The sequence below is a fragment of the Emydura macquarii genome, unplaced genomic scaffold (assembly GCF_026122565.2).
Source record: "Emydura macquarii macquarii isolate MOO-44397 ecotype Brisbane River unplaced genomic scaffold, CSIRO-AGI_Emac_v2 contig_214, whole genome shotgun sequence".
NCBI lineage: Eukaryota > Metazoa > Chordata > Testudines > Chelidae > Emydura > Emydura macquarii.
In genome coordinates this window covers 116,954-135,635 of record NW_027130351.1, presented here as the reverse complement: position 1 = coordinate 135,635, position 18,682 = coordinate 116,954, and the positions used below count along the sequence as shown (strand labels likewise).

Here is an 18,682-nt window from a genome sequence, read left to right as displayed (position 1 = left end):
GGCTGAGTCTGTCACTGGATCGACCTGCAGTGGGGAGAGGGGGCTGGATGGAGACAGCACGGGGTGGTGGTGGGGGGGGGGAACCTGCCTCCTCCATGGAACCTGCTGGCTCCAGTCCCCTCTCTTTTCCACCCCATTCTGTCCCCGGAGCCCCTCCCACTGTCTCAGCCCTACTGTGCTGGGGGCTTTCCAGAACCTGGCACACCAAGGGGCTCCTTTGTGCCAGTTGTTGACTTGAAACCCCTGAGATGAGGGACCCCTCCATCCCCTCTTCCCCACCCAGAGCCATGTTAGGATGCAGGTGTCTAGAGTCTCAGACTCTGGCATGAAAGCCCCCCTTGGCTCCCAGACCTTCCTTCCAGAGGTGGAGATTGAACCCAGGAGTTCTGGCTCCCAGCCCCCTGCTTTAACCACTGGAGAAGTGATACTCAGACCGGAGTGGCTCGGGACTCAAACCAGTGATCAGGGTGACCCAAAAGACCCAACATCATGTGAGTTCATCGCTTCATTTACTGTACGTCTATTCCCATTGAACCAGTGCGACGGGGAAATATTTTGTTGGTATATATGTACCTCTCGATTATTGGCACAGCAAATAAATTAATAGCTCAGTGCAATTGGATTGCTTAATTGGTTGCTAACATAGTAAAAGCATCTGGATTGGTTAATTATGTAATTAGTTAATAATTAAACCACACACTGGCTTAATAGCATGGGCGGCAAAGAGCTGCAAGCGACACATTAAAGATCCGCTATTGAGCTGCAGTCTGAGTATCTTTGTGCTAGACCGTGCTGCCTCCCAGACAGAAGCCCGGCCGTCGCTGCCCCACGCGGCCCTGTTCTCTCCTCCCTCCCGGCTGCTGGCATCTCCCGCAACTCACCCGAGTCCTTCTTTCCTCGCTGGCGTTGGAGCGATGGATCCTGGTCTCTGCTGAGCCTCACCTCTCCCTGATCCTCCTTCCTGTCTTGCAGTGTGTTATATAGAGCCCTGCCGCACATGGAGGGGGAGGAGAAATCCAGTACGCTATTGGGTACAGATGATTTCCCCATATGGGCAATTAAAAGCAGTGGCCCAGCAGGCCGGGCAGGGGTGGGGAACACCCAGCATCTGTCCTGCCAGAGACATGTGCTCTGCAGAAACATCTAAGGGTGCATCCACCCAGCAAGTGATGCTGTGATTGTATTGCTGTAGGTGTAGCCAGGCCAGACTGAATAATACCAGCCAGCACAGACCTCGCAATGGGGTAGCTGCTCCGGTACCAGCCTGCCGGGAATCCTGGGCACCAGCTGTGGTTGCCAGCCCGTGCTGCAGTCCAGGCCACCACGTCCCCATCGCTGTTGTTAGCCGTGCTAGCTGGATGAAAGCTGGCGTAGGAATGCCCGCCCGTGCTGCAGTCACCCCTTCGTTACCTGTGTAGCCGCACCCTGCGTCCAGATCCATGGCACCTTCTTAATCCAGTCCTAGGATGGAGACTCACAACTCTGCCGGTGCCCCCATCCTGACCTACAACCCACGGCCAGCCCAGCCCTCGGCTCTGTTGTGATAATTTAGATGGGACATATCGTCCCCAAAGCGTCAGTGGAGTTAACGTGACCCTGTCACCATCCAACATGGTACCCAGAACTCTCAGCCTGCACAGTGACATCGCCAACCTACCTTTAACAATCCTTGCCTCCTTTTCTTAAAGATACAGAAAAGAAGGAAAAGCAGCTCAGATCTTAAAAGGGTAAGGTGTGAAGGCTTTTGTGTTAATGACATCCTTGGTTCCCTTTCCCGTTATTTGAGAGAGTTTTTTAGAAGGAACCGTGGCTGTCCGAGAGCGTCACAAATGGTATCAAAGAGGGTAATAACCATTCTTTTGAGTCAAGGAGCAGAAATTAATTGCGATGGGCCGGAGCTGCAGTTGCTGTTCTTGTGGGTAACGTCCAATCGTCTTTTCTAGGTGGGAAAGCACAACAGACCCACCCACAAAAGGGGAAGGAGAAGAACAGCAAAGAGAGAAAACACAAGCCTGGCCCGGGATCTCACCAGCCGCTCTGAGACTTGGCGACTTGCACCAGCCGGGCGTGTTTAGCAAACTGCTTTTAACTGCCCCTTCGGTCACAGATTTACAGCAGTCTTGACCAGAAAAGGAGAGATATGGAGAAGGACAACAAGAGAGAGAAAGAGAGACCAAGAGATGAGTGTTGTAAATTATTTCCCTTTGGGACTGAAGCCAGGGCTGGAGGCTTCGAGGGTGGGGTTGGAGTTTTGGCTTCCTCCCCCAGTGGCTCTAGGCAAGGGAAGAAAATTGGGACGTGTGAAGAGACACTTGGAGAAATATACTCAGGTAAACACACAAGACACAAACTCACATGGGAAACAACGTGGGAGACAGATAAGGCTCTGACTGATTGAAGCAAGAGCCACAACCACAGAAAACACACTCAACAAAAGATACAAACACCCATGAGGAGGGAGAGGAGACATGCAAGAGGCTCATACCTGCACAAGACAAATATACACACAAGAAACCTAACATGAGACACAAAGGCTATGTCTACATTGATGGCGGTGGGAACGCGGTTCCTGTCGGTTCTGTGCAGTGAAGACAGCATGCGTACTTTGCGTAACTCCCGTCGACTGCCACCGAATCACCGAGGTAAGTGTGGACCAAGCCAAAGACTTGCGTAAGCAAGGGATTCAGACACACACAACACAGCCCCACACAAAAGCAAGAGTTTTAGGGTTTCCATGTTTGGCAATGAACACCGCTAGAAAGGTGCTATTGTCTTGTTGCCATCAACCATGAGGATTAAACTACATTGAGCTGAACCATGCTACTACTGTTAGCTCTGAATCCATAGCAGGGGTTGTACTGGAAATTGGTACGAAAACTGAAATCTCCCTATCCATCCATCCCAATACACATTCCCGGTTCTTTGTCTCTATCCATCTATCTATCCCGTACACACCCATCTTTATGTAGGTAAATTTGTTCCCATCTTATTGTGGGAATCTCTTGCAGCTGGCAGATGCTATGGGAACTTGGGAGGTTGTTATTTCCATAAGTGTTATTCCCATGAGCATTTTTGGCAGGTCTGATGGATGGAACTTCCCACCTGGGGATGAGGCCACCAGAAATTATTACCAGGCCATTGCAGACGGTCAAGGCTTCTGAACTCGCTGGCTTCCTAGTTTCGCCTTGCAGGTCACGTTGGTCCCTGTTACCGTCCTTCAGTTTCATCCACTAAAATTGTCAGCTCAGCTTTTCTCGCTTCCGGAGGGGATTTTGGCCTGGGAGTCAGGACTCCTGGGTTCTACCGCTGGCTCTGGGAGGAGGGTGAGGTCTAGTGAGCTGGGGCTGGGAGCCTGGACTCCTGGGATCTGTCTGCGAAGGAGGTCTGCACTTGAAGGTTACCGCCACAATACGGGTGTCAAGACCAAATCCGTGGACTAGATCCTGCTGACTTCAGCAGAGACGGGTAGAATGGTTGGCTCGGACGTGTTGTGAGTTCAAATCCCCCTGGGGCTTTTAGTGACAATTTCTTTCATACCATCACCAACCAACGACTCACGGCTCGACTGCAGACATCTGCACAAGGCCAGGTCCACTGCTTGCTGAGTTCCCTTCCTTGAAATCTATGGGACCAGAAAGGTGGAATTGGAGCAAAATCCCCCAAACTCTGTCGTCCTTATAGGAGCGGTGGATGCTCAACAAACCCCCTCCGGTACCAAGGGCGGTCCAGTTGCACACCGCTCACTGCAGCACAAGTGCTTCCCTACTGACCCCCCCTCCTGCTCCCTACAGCACTGCACCCCATAGCGGTACACAGAATCCAGCACTGATGGTGAAGTTAGGGCACCCCCTTCAGAGCCTCTCCCTTCAGCACAGCTTCCCGGTGTGTGGTGCTGGGACACTGGAATCAGCGCTGCCCACAATGGAGGCTCCTGGGTGTGTCCTGGAGGGTTTTTGATCTATTTACAAGTGGCTGATGGCTATGAGAGAAGGAAGTAAATAGGGGCAAGAGAAAAGATCATTGGCCAGAAAGGATCATTAGATAATAGAAATATAGGGCTAGAAGTGACCTCGAGACATCTTCAAGACATTAAAAACCTCCTTTGATGGAGATTCCACAATCTCCCTTGGAAGCCCGTTTCAGAGCTTAGCTACCCCCATGTTTAGAAAGGTTTTCCTCATACCTAACCTAAATCTCCCTCGCTGCCTCTTAAACCCATTACGTCATGTCTTACCTTCAGTGGAGATGGGAACAAGACACCATTTCTCTATCACAGCCGTTAACATAGCTAAAGATGGCTACTGGGTCCCCTCTCTGTCTTTTTGTCTCAAGCATAAACTTTCCCAGTTTCTTTAACCTCTCCTCATAGCTCAGGTTTTCTAACCCTTTGATCGTTTTTGATGCTGTCCTCTGGATTCTCTCCAATTTATTCACATCTTGTCTAAAGTCTGGGGCTCAGAACTGGACACAGTGATCCAGCTGATGCCTCACCAGTGCCGGGGAGAGAAGGACAATGACCTTACAAACAACACTCCTGTTAATACGCCCCAGAATCATATTACTCTTTTTTGGAATTGCATCCCAGGGCTGACTCATATTTAGGCTAGGAAGGATTTGATTTTTTATTGGTAAATTTGGCAAACGTTGATTTCACGGTGCACTCACAAATTGATGAGAAAGATCCACCAATAATAATCGAGAGGCTGATTTAAGGACACGTGCTTTGTATATTTGAAATGTTAACACTGATCATTTGTGTTTTAACAGTCAAAAAGTTAAACCGTTATAAATCTTAACATCTTCCGACATTAATTATTGTCCAACCCCTGTTATATATCCCGTCCAATAATTTCCCAGAACTGTGAAAATTAAAATGGATAAAAATGGAAAAATTGCTAAAAAAAAAAAAAATCTATTGAAAATATAAAAAAATCAAACATAAAATTCTGTCACGCCTTCTCAGATTCAACTTGTGGTCCACTCTATGCCCCAGATCCTTTTTAGTGCTGCTACCAAATATCCGGTTCTTCCCCTGTTTTGTAGTTGTGCATTTATTTATTCCTTCTTCAATGCACTTGAATGTCACCTTGTTGATTTCAGACCAATTCTCCAATTCCTCCAGGTTGCTTTGAATACAAACTCAGAACTTGCAATCATTCCCGGTGTGAGATTAGCCACAAACTTTATGAGCAAATGCTCCACTCCGCTATCCCAGTCATTAATGAAAATACTGAACAGAATCGGAGCCAGGACAAACCCAGGTGGGACCCCACTCGATACCCCCTCCCAGTTTGACAGTGAAGCGTTCATAAACTGCTTTTAGAGAATGGTCTTTCAAGCAGTCATGCACGCACCTTATAGTAATCTAGGCCACATTTCCCTAGTTTGCTTCAGAACAGAAGAACGGCCATACTGGGTCAGACCAATGCTCCGTCCAGCCCAGTGTCCTGTCTCGTGTCGGTGGCCAATGTCAGGGGTTTCAGGGGCAATGAACAGAACGGGCAGTCATCGAGTGTCACATTCCCAGCTTCTCACCAACACAAGCTAGGGACACTTCAGAGGGTGGTTTTGCATCATTACCCATCCTGGCTAACAGCCATTGATGGCCCCATCCTCCATAAACATATCTCGTTCTTCTTTCAATCCTACGGATCCCGCTTGCTTGTGATCCTGTCATGTGGGACCATGTCAAAACCCTTACCGAAATCGGGATTTTATCGAGTCCACTGCCATCTTGAAAACCACTTATGGCACAGGCACACAGGGAGGATTTCCTTCTAGAATCTCTCCCCAACTACAGGGAAAGGGAACAGGGGATGTAGTTAAAATAAGCCGTAATGCTTTACAGTTCGAAGGCTTGAGATGTTTTTCCTTCCCTTCAGTACCTTTAGCAAACAGCGGGAAGGCTTGTTAATGGTACTTTTGCCATGGTATGGGGCAGGCCGAGGGGTTTGGGCACCAAATCCCGAGCCTTGTTTAACCATGTTTAACCCTAGACAGTGACAGGGTCACGTTAACACCCCAACTCTATTCCACACATGTACCATCTCAATGACTAGCACAGAGCCCAGGGCTGGGATAGCCGGGGGCTAGCTGGGGGCCGGGAGCCGGTGGGACGGGACGGGATGGGGCACCGGAAGAGCTGTGTGTTCCCAGGCTAGGACTGTGTTAAGAAGCTGCCGGTGGGTTAGGACTCAGCGTATGGCAGCTGCTCAAAGGAAGGTGTGACTGCAGCAGGGGTGGGTGTTCCTACCGTAGCATTCAACCCCACGAGCCTGGCTTACAACAGCAGTGGGGACATGGCGGCGTGGACTGCAGCATGGGCTGCCCACCATAGCACGTACCCAGGGTCCCTGGCAGGCTGGTCCTGGGGCAGCTACCCCAAGGTGCAGTCTGAGCAGAACGGTATAATTACCCATGGTAGCTAGGGTAAAGCTGCCAGGATACACCTACCCGTGCTGCAAGCACAGCTTCACTTGCTGGGTGGATGCAGCCCATCAATATTTCGGAGGAACCCACGTCTGTGGTGGGACCGGTGCCGTGTGTTCCCCTCCCACGCCCAGCCCGGTGGGACACTGCTCTGAATTGCTAGGTATCAGGAATTCCTGCTGACCCAATTGTTTCTTGCGTTTCCCCTCCTACTCCTCCCCCTCCATGTGCGGCGGGGCTCTATATAACACGCTCCAAGACGGGTAGGAGGAGCAGGGCGAGGCTCAGCTTAGCACAGGCCGGGATCCGTCGCTCTAACGCCAGCAAAGAAACAGGGAGTCGGGTGAGTTACGGGAGATCCCAGCAGCCGGGAGAGAGGAGAGAACAGTGCTGCGTGGGGCTGCAATGGCAGGGCTTGTGTCTGGGAGGCAGCGTGGTCTAGTGGTTAGAGGAGAGTGGCTGGGAGTCAGGACTCCTGGGTTCTCTCTCCACCACCAGGGTGGGTCCGAGGGGTTAGAGCAGGTGGGGGCTGATCTCGGTTGGGATCTGTGCAGCACCTGGCGCAGTGGAGCGTGTGATGGGCCAGTATCAGGGAAACCCCCAGCAGAATGGGGCTGGGGCAGTGGGAAGGGCTCTGGGCAGAGTTGGGTGGGCAGGGAATTCTGGAGGGGTGGATGTTAGGGTCAGGGTGGGGTTTGAGAGGAGGACGTTGTGCCCGGGAGGCTCCATGGAGGAGGCAGATCGCTGCCCCGCACTGTCCCCATCCTTCTCCCCTTGTTTCCTCACTCCAGGTTGATCCAGCACCAGACACGGCCATGGCCCCGAGGGGACCCCACCCCACACTCCTGCTGACCCTCGCCCTGCTGGCCGCCAGCCTGGCTCTGTCCAGCGGGCAGTCATGGGCCCGCCTGAAGAAAAAATTCATTAAGGAGCACGTGGATTTCCCCCGCACTCCGGCTGACTCCTCCAGTGACTACTGCGAAGAGATGATGAATAATCGGGGAATCTACGGAAGGCAGAAAAACACTTTCATCCATGCATCCGTGCAGAAGATCTCCCAGGTCTGCTCCTGGGGCGGGATCCGCATCTCCAGGAGCCTGCGCAGGAGCGTTTCTCCCTTCAAAGTCACCACCTGCACTATCAACCCACGCTCCGGCACCTACAGGGGCAGGCGCTCCGCCCAGAAAATCGTCATCGCCTGCTGGAAACGGCTGCCCGTGCTCTATGTGGGGTAGGGTAGATGGAGGAAGTAGCTCAGGCATGCAGGGCAGGGAGGGGACCCTGATTCTTTCTCTCGTCCACACCCAGCATGGCCCCCTGCTCACCACCCACCTCTGAACATATTTACACACCTAGTGCCCATTATACGCTATAGCCGCCCCCTCCCCTGCCCCACCCTCTGCTATCCCAGTGCCTATTATAAAGTATAGCCCATCTTCCCTGGCCCCCCGCTGCTACCGCCCCAGTGCTGCATTGCTGGTATAACCGCCTTTGCCCATCTTGTATGCCCTGCTGCCGAAGAGTGGGTGCCCAAGAACCTGTCTTTTTCTTGAGACATATCCTGCAGTTTCACCCTTCTGCTGTTGTGTATTGAGGCTGAGACTGGATAATCCCCCGATTCATCACCAATAAATGTTAGTTCTTGTTGTTCTCTTAGTCCTTTGTGAACATTCGCCTGGTGTTTGCTCGTCTCCCTTCTCCCCAATGGCCGTAAATCCTGATACCCGCCAGGGAATCACTGGTGGGCTGTGTGAGGTGGGGGGTAGCTAGAACAAAAGTCACTGAGCAGGTCAGGAGTGTGCTGGAAACGGGCTGTGATTTTCTAGTGGGATTCTCTGTGCTTTCAAGCCCAGTCTCAGCCCTTTCCCTCCTGTTGGGGATAAAACCCAGGAGTCCTGACAGCTACCGCTAGCCCTGCTCTACCCACTAGCCTCCACCCCCCCTCTGAGAGCAGAGAAAAGAACCCAGGAGTCCTGAGTCTTCATCCACCCTGTTTTAACCCACTGGACCTCACTCCCTTCCCAAAATTGGAAGCAGCATGTGACACGCTCTACCCCATGTGCACCCTTATGTTGTGATTTGCATATCGTTCACGTTCACCCTTACAGTGTAACTCTGCATTGTCTGACGCAAAGGGTGCCATGGGAGATGTTCTTGGAATGCTCACGCCATCCTGAATATTATTGTTGTGGTAGCATGTGTTCTGCCAGGTCATATGTACAGATCTGAAACTCTGCTACGCAATATTACCAAAGGTGTTTCTCCCATGGCTTGAATAGATGCAGACAAACACGAAGCGGAGGGTTCACTCCTGGTAGAGGCAGGCGCACAAGAACAATGGGCTGGTCTGAGCACCTGATAAAGCGACGCTCATTTGACTCAAGCGGAGGAAATCAGGCCCATTGCTGGACACGGCCGATCACCCGACCCCAGGGGGTGATGAGGAAACTTGTTAAAGGCAGAGGCATCTTTGTCTCTGGGGCTTTCCCTGGGAGTTCATTTGCAATGCAACAGCCAGGACACTGACAGACTGCCCACGGGCTGGAGGGGCGGTCTGGCTGTGGGCGACATCTCAGCCAACCTATGGGGTAAGCCAACATCACGGACTAAACGGCCACTGAAGTTGTGATCAGTTCCTGATTCGTGTTAATTGGTTTATCATTTGACATCGGTGTGATGTCATGAACACGTGTTATAAGCAAAGGCTCCACTCCGCTATCCCGGTCATTAATGAAAGTGCTGAACAGAATCGGACCCGGGACCAACCCATGTGGGACCCCACTAGAAACCCGCGCCCAGTTTGACAGCGAAGCGTTCATAACTACTCTTGGAGTATGGTCTTTCCACCAGTCACGCACCCACTTTATAATAATCTAGACCACATTTCCCTAGTTTGCTTCAGAACGTAAGAGCCGTCACACTGGGTCAGACCCATGGTCCATCCAGCCCAGTCTCCTGTCTTCCGACAGTGGCCAGTGCCAGGGGTTTCAGAGGAAATGAACAGACCAGGCAATTGCCAAGTGTCACATTCATAGCTTCTAGCAAAAGGAAGCTAAGGTCTCTTCAGAGCATGGTTTCGCATCCTTGTCCTTCCTGGCCAATAGACACTGTTGGACCGATTCTCCACAAACTTATTTCGTTCTTTTTGAATCCTACTCATCCTGCTTGCTTGCGATCCTGTCATGTGGGACTGTGTGAAAAGCCTTACTAAAATCAAGCGCTAGCATGTTTACTGCTTTCCCCCCATCAGCTAGGCTAGCAAGCCCATCAAAGAAGGATTTTAGGTGCTTTGGTGTGATTTGTTCTGTTCAAATCCACCCTGGTATTCCTCCTATTGCTCTTATCCTCTAGGTATTTATAAGTTCCTTGTGTAATATTTTGTTGCAGTATCTTTCTAGGTAGAAAAGTTAGGTTGACTGAAGTATAGATCACTGGGTTCCTTTGTTCCCCCTTTTAAAGACAGGTACATTGTTTGCCCTTCTCTACTACTATGGGATGTCACCCGTCTCCGGTCTCATCCGAGCTCCTGAAAATACTTGCTCACAGTTCTGAGATTGCTACAGCTTGTTCCTTAAGTCACCGAGGAATCAGGGCCTGCATACGGGAATACATCGAACACATCTAAATATTCTTTAACCTGTGCTTGCCTTATTTAGACCGGGGACGCTCCCTCCTGCTTAACATTCACTGCGTGGAGCATCTGCTTATCATTATCCTTTTTACTGAAGAGAGCCAACACCAGATCTAGAAAGTGCATTTCTTCTTGGCTGGTCTTCTCCGTCGCCTCCCGTGTGTGTCTGTCATGGTTTGTCTTCTCGGAAAGACGACTGGGCTTTCACAACAAGCACAGCTCCAGCCCATCACAACGGACAGCTTCTCTGTGCCCCAACAGCACAGTTACTACCATCTTGAAATCCGCTTCTGAGACAGGCACACAGGGAGGATTTCCTTCTAAAATCTCTCCCCAACTACAGGGAAAGGGAACAGGGGATGTAGTTCAAATGAGCCGTAACGTTTTACAGTTCGAAGGCTTGAGCTGCTTCTCCTTCCCTTCGGTCCCTTTAGCAAACAGCGGGAAGGTCTGTTAACAGTGCGTTTGCCATGGTAGGGTGCAGGCCGAGGGGTCTGGGCCCCAAACCCCGAGTCATAGAACCATAGAAGATGAGGGTTGGAAGGGACCTCAGGAGGTATCTCGCCCAACCCTCTGCTCAAAGCAGGACCAACCTCAGCTAAACCATCCCAGCCAGGGCTTTGTCAACCACAACATGAGCCAGGTTCAGCCCAGTTTAACCCTGGACAGTGACAGGGACACATTAACACCCTGACTCTGTCCCACACATGGGCCATCTCAATGACTAGCACAGAGCCCAGGGCTGGGATAGCCGCGGGCTGTGGGTTGGGACGGGACGGGACGGGGCACCAGCAGAGCTGTGTGTTCTCAGGCTGGGACGGGGTTAAGAAGCTGCCGGTGGGTGAGGACGCAGCTCAAAGGAAGGTGTGATTACAGCAGGGGTGGGTGTTCCTACCGTACGTTCCACCCCGTTATCACGGCTAACAACAGCAGTGGGGATATGGCGGCGTGGACTGCAGCACGGGCTGGCTGCCATAGCACGTACCCAGGGTCCCTGGCAGGCTGGTCCGGGGGCAGCTACCCCGGAGGTGCAGTCTGAGCCGAACGGTATAGTTACCCACGGTAGCTAAGGTAAAGCTGCCAGGATACACCTACCCGTGCTGCAAGCACAGCTTGACTTGCTTGGTGGATGCAGCCCATCAATATTTCGGAGGGACCCACGTCTGTGGCGGGACCGGTGCCGTGAGTTCCCTTCCCACACCCAGCCTGGTGGGCCACTGCTCTTAATTGCTAGGTATCAGGAATTCCTGCTGACCCAATTGCTTCTTGCGTTTCCCCTCCTACTCCTCCCCCTCCATGTGCGGCGGGGCTCTATATAACACGCTCCAAGACGGGTAGGAGGAGCAGGGCGAGGCTCAGCTCAGCACAGGCCAGGATACATCGCTCTAACGCCAGCAAAGAAACAGGGAGTCGGGTGAGTTGCAGGCGATCCCAGCAGCCGGGAGAGAGGAGAGAACAGTGCTGCGTGGGGCTGCAATGGTAGGGCTGGGGTCTGGAAGGCAGCGTGGTCTAGTGGTTAGAGGAGAGGGGCTGGGAGTCAGGACTCCTGCGTTCTCTCTCTACCCCCCAGGTTGGGTCTGAGGGGTTAGAGGCGGTGGGGGCTGATCTCGGTTGGGATCTGTGCAGCACCTGGCGCAGTGGAGCGTGTGATGGGCCAGTATCAGGGAAACCCCCAGCAGAATGGGGCTGGGGCAGTGGGAGGGTCTCTGGGCAGAGTTGGGTGGGCAGGAAAGCCTGGAGGGGTGGCTGTTAGGGTCAGGGTGGGGTTTGAGAAGAGGATGTTGCGCCCGGGAGGCTCCATGGAGGAGGCAGTTCCCTGCCCCGTGCTGTCCCCATCCATCTCCCCTTGTCTCCTCACTCCAGGTCGATCCAGCACCAGACAAGGCCATGGCCCCGAGGGGACCCCGCCCCGCACTCCTGCTGACCCTTGCCCTGCTGGCCGCCAGCCTGGCTCTGTCCAGCGGGCAGTCATGGGTCCACTTGAAGAAAAAATTCATTAAGGAGCACGTGGATTTCCCCCGCACTCCGGCTGCCTCGCCCAGAGACTACTGCGAAGAGATGATGACCGATCGGGAACTCTACGGGAAGCGGAGAAACACCTTCATCCACGCGCCCATGAAAAAGATCTCCCGGGTCTGCTCCTGGGGCGGGATACACGTCTCCACCGGCCTGCGCAAGAGCATTTTACACTTCAAAGTCACCACCTGCTCTTTCCACCGACGCTCCGACACCTACACGGCCTTGAGCTTTTCCCGGAGCATCGTCATCGGCTGCTGGAACCAGCTCCCCGTGCTCTATGTGGAGTAGATGGAGAGCCCAGTCCGGGCGTGCAGGGCAGGGAGGCGACTCTGGTTCTTCCTCTGCTCTCTGCTCTCTTCCGTCCACACCCAGCTCCCCACCCGCCTCTGAAGATGTTGCCACACCCAGTGATCGTTATACAGTATAGCCGCCCCTCCCTGCCCCCAGCCTCTGCTATCCCAGTGCCCATTATAAAGTATAGCCGCCCTCTTTCTCACCCCCCACCCTCTGCTGCCCCCAGTGCTGTTTTTTCAGTATAACCACCCCTTTCCCATCCTGTATTTCCTGCTGTCGAAGAATGGGTATCTGAAAGCCTGACCTTCATTGAGAAATAAATATCATTTTTGCTGTTCTGCTATTATGTATTTAATCTGAGAATGGATAATCCCCAATTCATCACCGATAACTATTATTTCTCGTCGTTCTCTTCATCCTTTGCGAACATTTGCCCGGTGTTTGCTCGTCTCCCTTCTCCCCAATGGCTGTGAACCCTGATACCCGCCAGGGAATCACTGGTGGGCTGTGTGAGGTGGGGGGGTAGCTAGAACAGAAGCCACCGAGCAGGTCAGGAGTGTGTTGGAAACGGGCTGTGATTTTCTAGTGAGATTCTCTGTGCTTTCAAGCCCAATCTCAGCCCTTTCCCTCCTGCTGGGAATAGAACCCAGGAGTCCTGACAGATACCGCTAGCCCTGCTCTAACCCACTAGCCTCCACCCCCCTCTGAGAGCAGAGAAAAGAACCCAGGAGTCCTGAGTCTTCCTCCACCCTGCTTTAACCCACTGGACCTCACTCCCCTCCCATGGGCAGGGTTAGACTCCAGGAGTCCTGATTTCCCTCTGCCTTTCCTCTAACCCACTAGACCCCTCTCTCCTCCCAGAACTGGAACCAGCACAACAGATACAAATCTTCATGTTTCAGGACATGAGCCTCTCACTAAGTGAGGAAGGTCATGAACAAACTTTCCCATCATTTTTCTCTTGGAGGCGTTCCTTCCTTTCGAGCCCCTGGGACTGGCTCGTGTCAGAGGCTGAGCCGGAGGGACCCTTGTCTGCGCTACCCCCAAAATCACGGCTGAAAGCTGTGTCGGACCAGCCGGACCCCCTTGGTTCCTCCACCAGAGGAACAGAATTCAAACGAGTCATTGTCCAACCAGCTCTCTTTTGGGGCTGGCGCCATTGACCATATCTACCCTCAGACCCACAGAGAAGGAAGCCGGCCCTGGCTATCCTGCCAGCGCAGCTGAGCCTTTTACGGCAGATGCTGCTGGCTCTGGTTTTTTCAGGGCCACGGTTTCCAATCCCACCCTCTCGCTGATGCCCACGCCCGGATGGGAAGGTCAGGAGTTCAGAATTGAGAGACATCTCGCAGAACAGGGCATGAAAAGCCAGCCCCCAAGAGGCGGGCCGAGTCCGGATAGCAGGAGGTTGGGCTGAGTAGGCAGGACGAGCTGTCCATGGCCAGGGAAGCCTAGGGGTATGGACAACGTCGTATGTTCTCTGCTGGCTTAAACAGGGCCTGGGACCCACTCAGGAGCTTTGGCTGTCTCCCAGTCATAGCACTTTCTGGGCTCCAGTCCCAGTGGATTTTGATTTGGGAAGGTGTGTGAACAGTTCCCTGAGCTCCCATACGTGATTCTGAGGGCCAGAGCATTCCCAGTTGTTCAGGTATAAAAGTTCACCCCCGCCGGCGCTTAGCATCCAAGATCTCATGGACAACTCGTTCCTTGTGGCCTGGAATGTGCCCGAGCAGGGCAAGCAGCTGGGTCCCGTGTAGAAACAAACTCTCGCTATAAGGTTTCAGGATGGTTGTGGGGAATATCGGGTGGGTCCTGAGAGATCGGGGTAGGTGTAGTTCAACGGCGACCCGGGTAATGTGGCAATAGATTTGAGAAGGAACTGAAGTCTGACTTACACGAGGGACTGTTTGCACGGAGATGCGCTGTCGAGAGCCACGATTTTTGTCCCACTGAATGGGAGGAGCCTCGCTGATGACGTTGGTCTGCGTGTCGCTTGCAGGAGGCTTTTGCTTTTTCCAGGTGGCCTCTGACTTCTCCTTTGATTTGATGAATCTTGCGCACCAAGTCTGAGGTGTTCAGGTTAGAAGAGTTTACAGGTGGAATTAGGGGAGGTCCCCATAGCTGGCAAAGAAGGGGCTTTTTTCCATGGGAGCCTAGTCGTTCTTGTATGCAAACTCCATGGAGGGTCATCGTGAGAACCAGACATCTTGATGGTGGTCAATATAACATCGTAGCTGTTGCTCTGAAACCTGGGTGGACCTTTCTGTCTGCCTGTTGAACTGAGAGAGGCAGGCAGGAAAGGTGAGGCTGGAACCTCAGAAGACGTAGGACAGCGACTGAAAGAGAACGGCCCGCAATTCAGCAAATGCAATTATGGACTGCAAAGTCGCTATGAGTGTTCACACACCGCTGGTCACCTGAATTACCCATGAGCAAATGGAAAGGCTGAGAGGGTTGGATTTACAGACAGCCAAGAAAACATTGACGCAGGAAGATCCATTCCTTGCTCTTCTGAGTACGGATCAATCCCTTTAGTAGATAAAGGCTACAGCCCAGCCTCACCCAGACCAGGAAGGCAAGTGGGACTGTCCCAATCCTCAGAAAGAATCGACCTCCACAGGGACCATGTTTGTGTCAGACTGGATGGGGGAAAGGAGGGAGAACTCCAGGGGTTACAAAGGAAAGGAATCTGTTGGCCAGATCATTCGCTGTTGAGACAGAGCGAGCGGAGTTTAACAGAAACCATCAACAGCTTCTGTTTGCTCTAGAGGATGAACCATGAACAGAGCAAAGTCAACAATTTGCAGATGCCGTACCAAGAGACAAAGGTTTCTAGAAGAAGCTGACGCTCCGATTCGGGCCATACTCCCCGGGAGACATGGACCCGAGCAAACATTGCGCCATGTGCCTGTTATTCACAGACACTTAGCCCGCCCAACAGACCCACTGGATGCTGGAGTAGGAGTTCCGAGCCATTGAGGTGGCCTTTGAGAAGCGGCAAGATTATCTGGAGGGGGAGCTCCGTCCAGTCCAAGTGTACACTGACCACAAAATGCTGGAGTTCCTGCCCACGGCAGCGTTGTTGCACCAACGGCAGCTCTGGTCGGCTCTATTCTTTTACCGGCTCACCTTCACCCTCGGGTATCGCCCCAGAACCGGAAGCGGGAAGGCCAATGCCTTCTCATGGAGATTTGGTCATGAACCATGCAGACCTGGCCAGGAACTGGCCCTCATCCTCAAGCCCTACAACTTCCTCCTGTTGCTCTTTGCCAGGACCTTGATCCAGGATGCCACGCTCCAAACCCCGTGGTCTACTCCAACCTCTAGACCCTTCATCCTGACCCTCAGCCACTATTGCACTGGATTTTCTCCTGGGGATTCCAGAGTCCAGTGGGTTCACAATGATCTTGACGCTGGTATCCACTTCACCAAAAAAGTCCACATTGTGCTCCGTGCCAGGCTTCCTTCTGCCGACGAGACAGCCATGGGTTGCCCATGCAGTTCATCTCCGTGGCCTACTGCATCGCATCGTCTCTGGTCGAGGGTCGCAATTCACAGCCCACTTGTGGTACGACATCGTACAACTTCTGTGGGTCCAACCGCACCTCCCTGCCGCCCACCACCCTCAGCCCGACAGCCAGCGTCAACCAGATTTTGGAGCAGTACCTACGATGTTAAGTTGACCACCGTCAAAGTCATCATTGTTGCCCTACAATAACTACCACGCTGCTACTGCCAGCTATGGGTAACCCCCCACCCCATTCCACCTCTACTTTATCGATGACCTCTCCCAATGCAACCACCTTGCTGCAGAGGATTCATCAAATCAAGGGAGAAGTAAGAGGCCACCTGGAAAACTACAACTACAAGTGACAGGCAGACCAATGTCATCAACCAAACTCCACCTTGTCATAGAATCATAGAATATTAGAGCTGGAAGGGACCTCAGGAGGTATCTAGTCCCACCCCCTGCTCAAAGCCGGACCAACCTCAGCTATATCATCCCAGCCAGGGTTTGTCAAGCCCCAGCTTAAAAACCTCTAAAGATGGAGATGCCACCACCTCCCTAGCTAACCCATTCCAGTGCTTCACCACCCTCCGAGGGAAAAACTTTTTCCTAATGTTCAACCTAGACCTCCCGCCCTGCAACTTGAGACCGTTACTCCTTGTTCTGTCATCTACCACCACCGAGAACAGCCTAGCTCCATCCTCCCTGGAACCCCCTTTCAGGTAGTTAAAGGCTGCTATCAAATCCCCCTCATTCTTCTCTTCTGCAGACTAAACAAGCCCAGTTCCCTCAGCCTCTCCTCATAAGTCCTGTGCTCCAGCCCACTTCCCTAAACTGGACTAAATTCTCTCAGCCTCAGTAACAACCGGGGGGCAGGGAGTGTCACGGCTTAGTCCTGGGGCCAGACCCCGGTGATGCAGACTGCAGAGGAAGCAGGTGGTCGTGAGCCAGGGACATCTGACTGCAAACTGATGCCCGAGGGTGGCAAGAGATCTCAGGGGTAGCACCTGCAATTGGGTTGATTCCTCTGGGCCATGCATCTCACAGCCAGTGTGCGAGGGACCGGGCTTAAACCCCTGGCGATGGCAGATGTTTTCAGAGAGAGGAACAATCGTGCAAACTGCACTGCAGAAGGCGTTAGAGACAGAGAGGAGCAGAGGATTCAGGCGGCAGATGTCAAGGGGCAACAGTAGCCGGATGCCTTAGAAAGTCCTGCTTTTTGAGTGACGCCTTCCTCTCAAACACTACATTTATCCATGGTCCCCTTCACACAATACCCTGTCAGTGGCTCATTGGGTTGGGTGTTGAAGGGACTGGAAGAGCAACGATCCACTTTAAACTGCTCAGCTACCCTGCTGGGAGCCACCTGCTTCTTTCTTTGTTGGTCTAGGGGTGGATTTATCCCCTGCGCTCTATCCAGTCAGTGACTCCAGCCCTAGGGGAGGCTAATTCTGACAATGACTCAGTTTAATTCTTTCCCTCTCCTGGAGACATTGGGTGCTTTCAGCTGGAACACCAGTCAGTGCGAGGGGGGGGGGGGGGCATGGACCAGGGTCCCTGCAGATCTATCTCTGTCACAGGAAGAAATTCACACCAAGGAGGAATTATAAAAAATACTTGTTCAGATGCAAAATTGCTTCCTGACCTTCCTCAACTAGTGGCTGGCTCCTGCCCTGAAGCATAAAGGTTTGTGTCTGTTGCGCTGGTTCCAATTTTGGGAGAATGGGGTGTGCTGGGTTAGAGCAATGGGGGAGGGTAATCAGGACTCCTGGGTTCTACCTGGGGCCATGAGAGGAGAAAGGGTTGCAGTGGGATAGAAGAGAGTGGATGAAGATTTAGGGTTCCCAGGTTCTCTTCCCAGTTCTTGCAGAGGAGTGGGGTCTAGTGGGTTAGAGCAGGATCAATGGTAGCAGTCAGGACACCTGGGTTCTAACACGGGCCCTGGGAGGAGAATGGAGTCCAGTGCATTCGAACAGGGTGGAGGAAGACACAGGACCCCTGGGTTTTTCTCTCAGCTCTCAGAGGGGAGTAAGTTCTAGGGGGTAGAGCAGGGCCAGCGGTAGCAGTTGGGACTCCTGGGTTCTATTCCCAACTCCAGGGCAATCATTGAGGCTGGGCTTGAATGGATGGAGAACTGCATTGGAGAAGAACACCACACTCCCAGCGCGCCTGTGGAACGGCTTACGGTCGTCCCATCATCAAACTCAGACAACAACACAGGGATGGCTTTGCAAGTATCAGGCTTTATTGAGCACAGAGAGTGGCGGACAGGAGGCAAGGTTTCAAAGTGAAGCAATGACAGTGACAGGTGTGGACGGGACAGAGAGGGGTGAGAGAAAGCACCAGGGACCCCTCCCTGCTCAGCCTGGGTCCTACATCTACTCTCTGAAGTACACAGCGAGCTTGTTCCAGCAGCCGATGACAATTTTCCGGGAAACGAATTCATCATGGGGGTAGGAATCGGTCTGGGGGTCGTATCTGCAGGTGTTGACGGGGATGAAAGCTTTGCTCTGGTGTAGGCCACCCCCGAGGGGCGTCCCGTTCTCTGAGCAGATGCTATTGATGGCTTCGCTTGGTGCCTCGATGAAGGTGTTGACCTGGGTCCAGTATAACCCCCGGCCTCTCATCTCAAAGTCGCAGTAGCTGCCGATGATGGGGGGTGAGGACCGTGGATAGTCCACATGGTGATTGAGGAATATTTTGTTCAGCTCAACCCACGTCTGCCCACTGGCCAGGGCCAGGCAGGCGGCCAGCAGGCCGAGGGTCAGCAGGAGCGCAGGGCGGGGTCCCCTTGGAGCCAT

The 18,682-nt window shown here is 52.9% G+C and overlaps 1 protein-coding gene across 1 annotated transcript; it reads right to left on the bottom strand.

Annotated features, from left to right (window-relative positions):
- Positions 1 to 18,259: 18,259 nt before the first annotated feature.
- LOC137153142 (ribonuclease-like) lies at positions 18,260 to 18,682 on the bottom strand. Its single transcript, XM_067548227.1, has one exon. It carries the CDS (start codon positions 18,680 to 18,682, stop codon positions 18,260 to 18,262), a length of 423 nt encoding a protein of 140 aa, XP_067404328.1.

Coding starts and splice junctions, on each gene's coding strand:
- LOC137153142 (XM_067548227.1), bottom strand. CDS start 18,682: ATGGCTCCAAGGGGACCCCGCCCTGCGCTCCTGCTGACCCTCGGCCTG.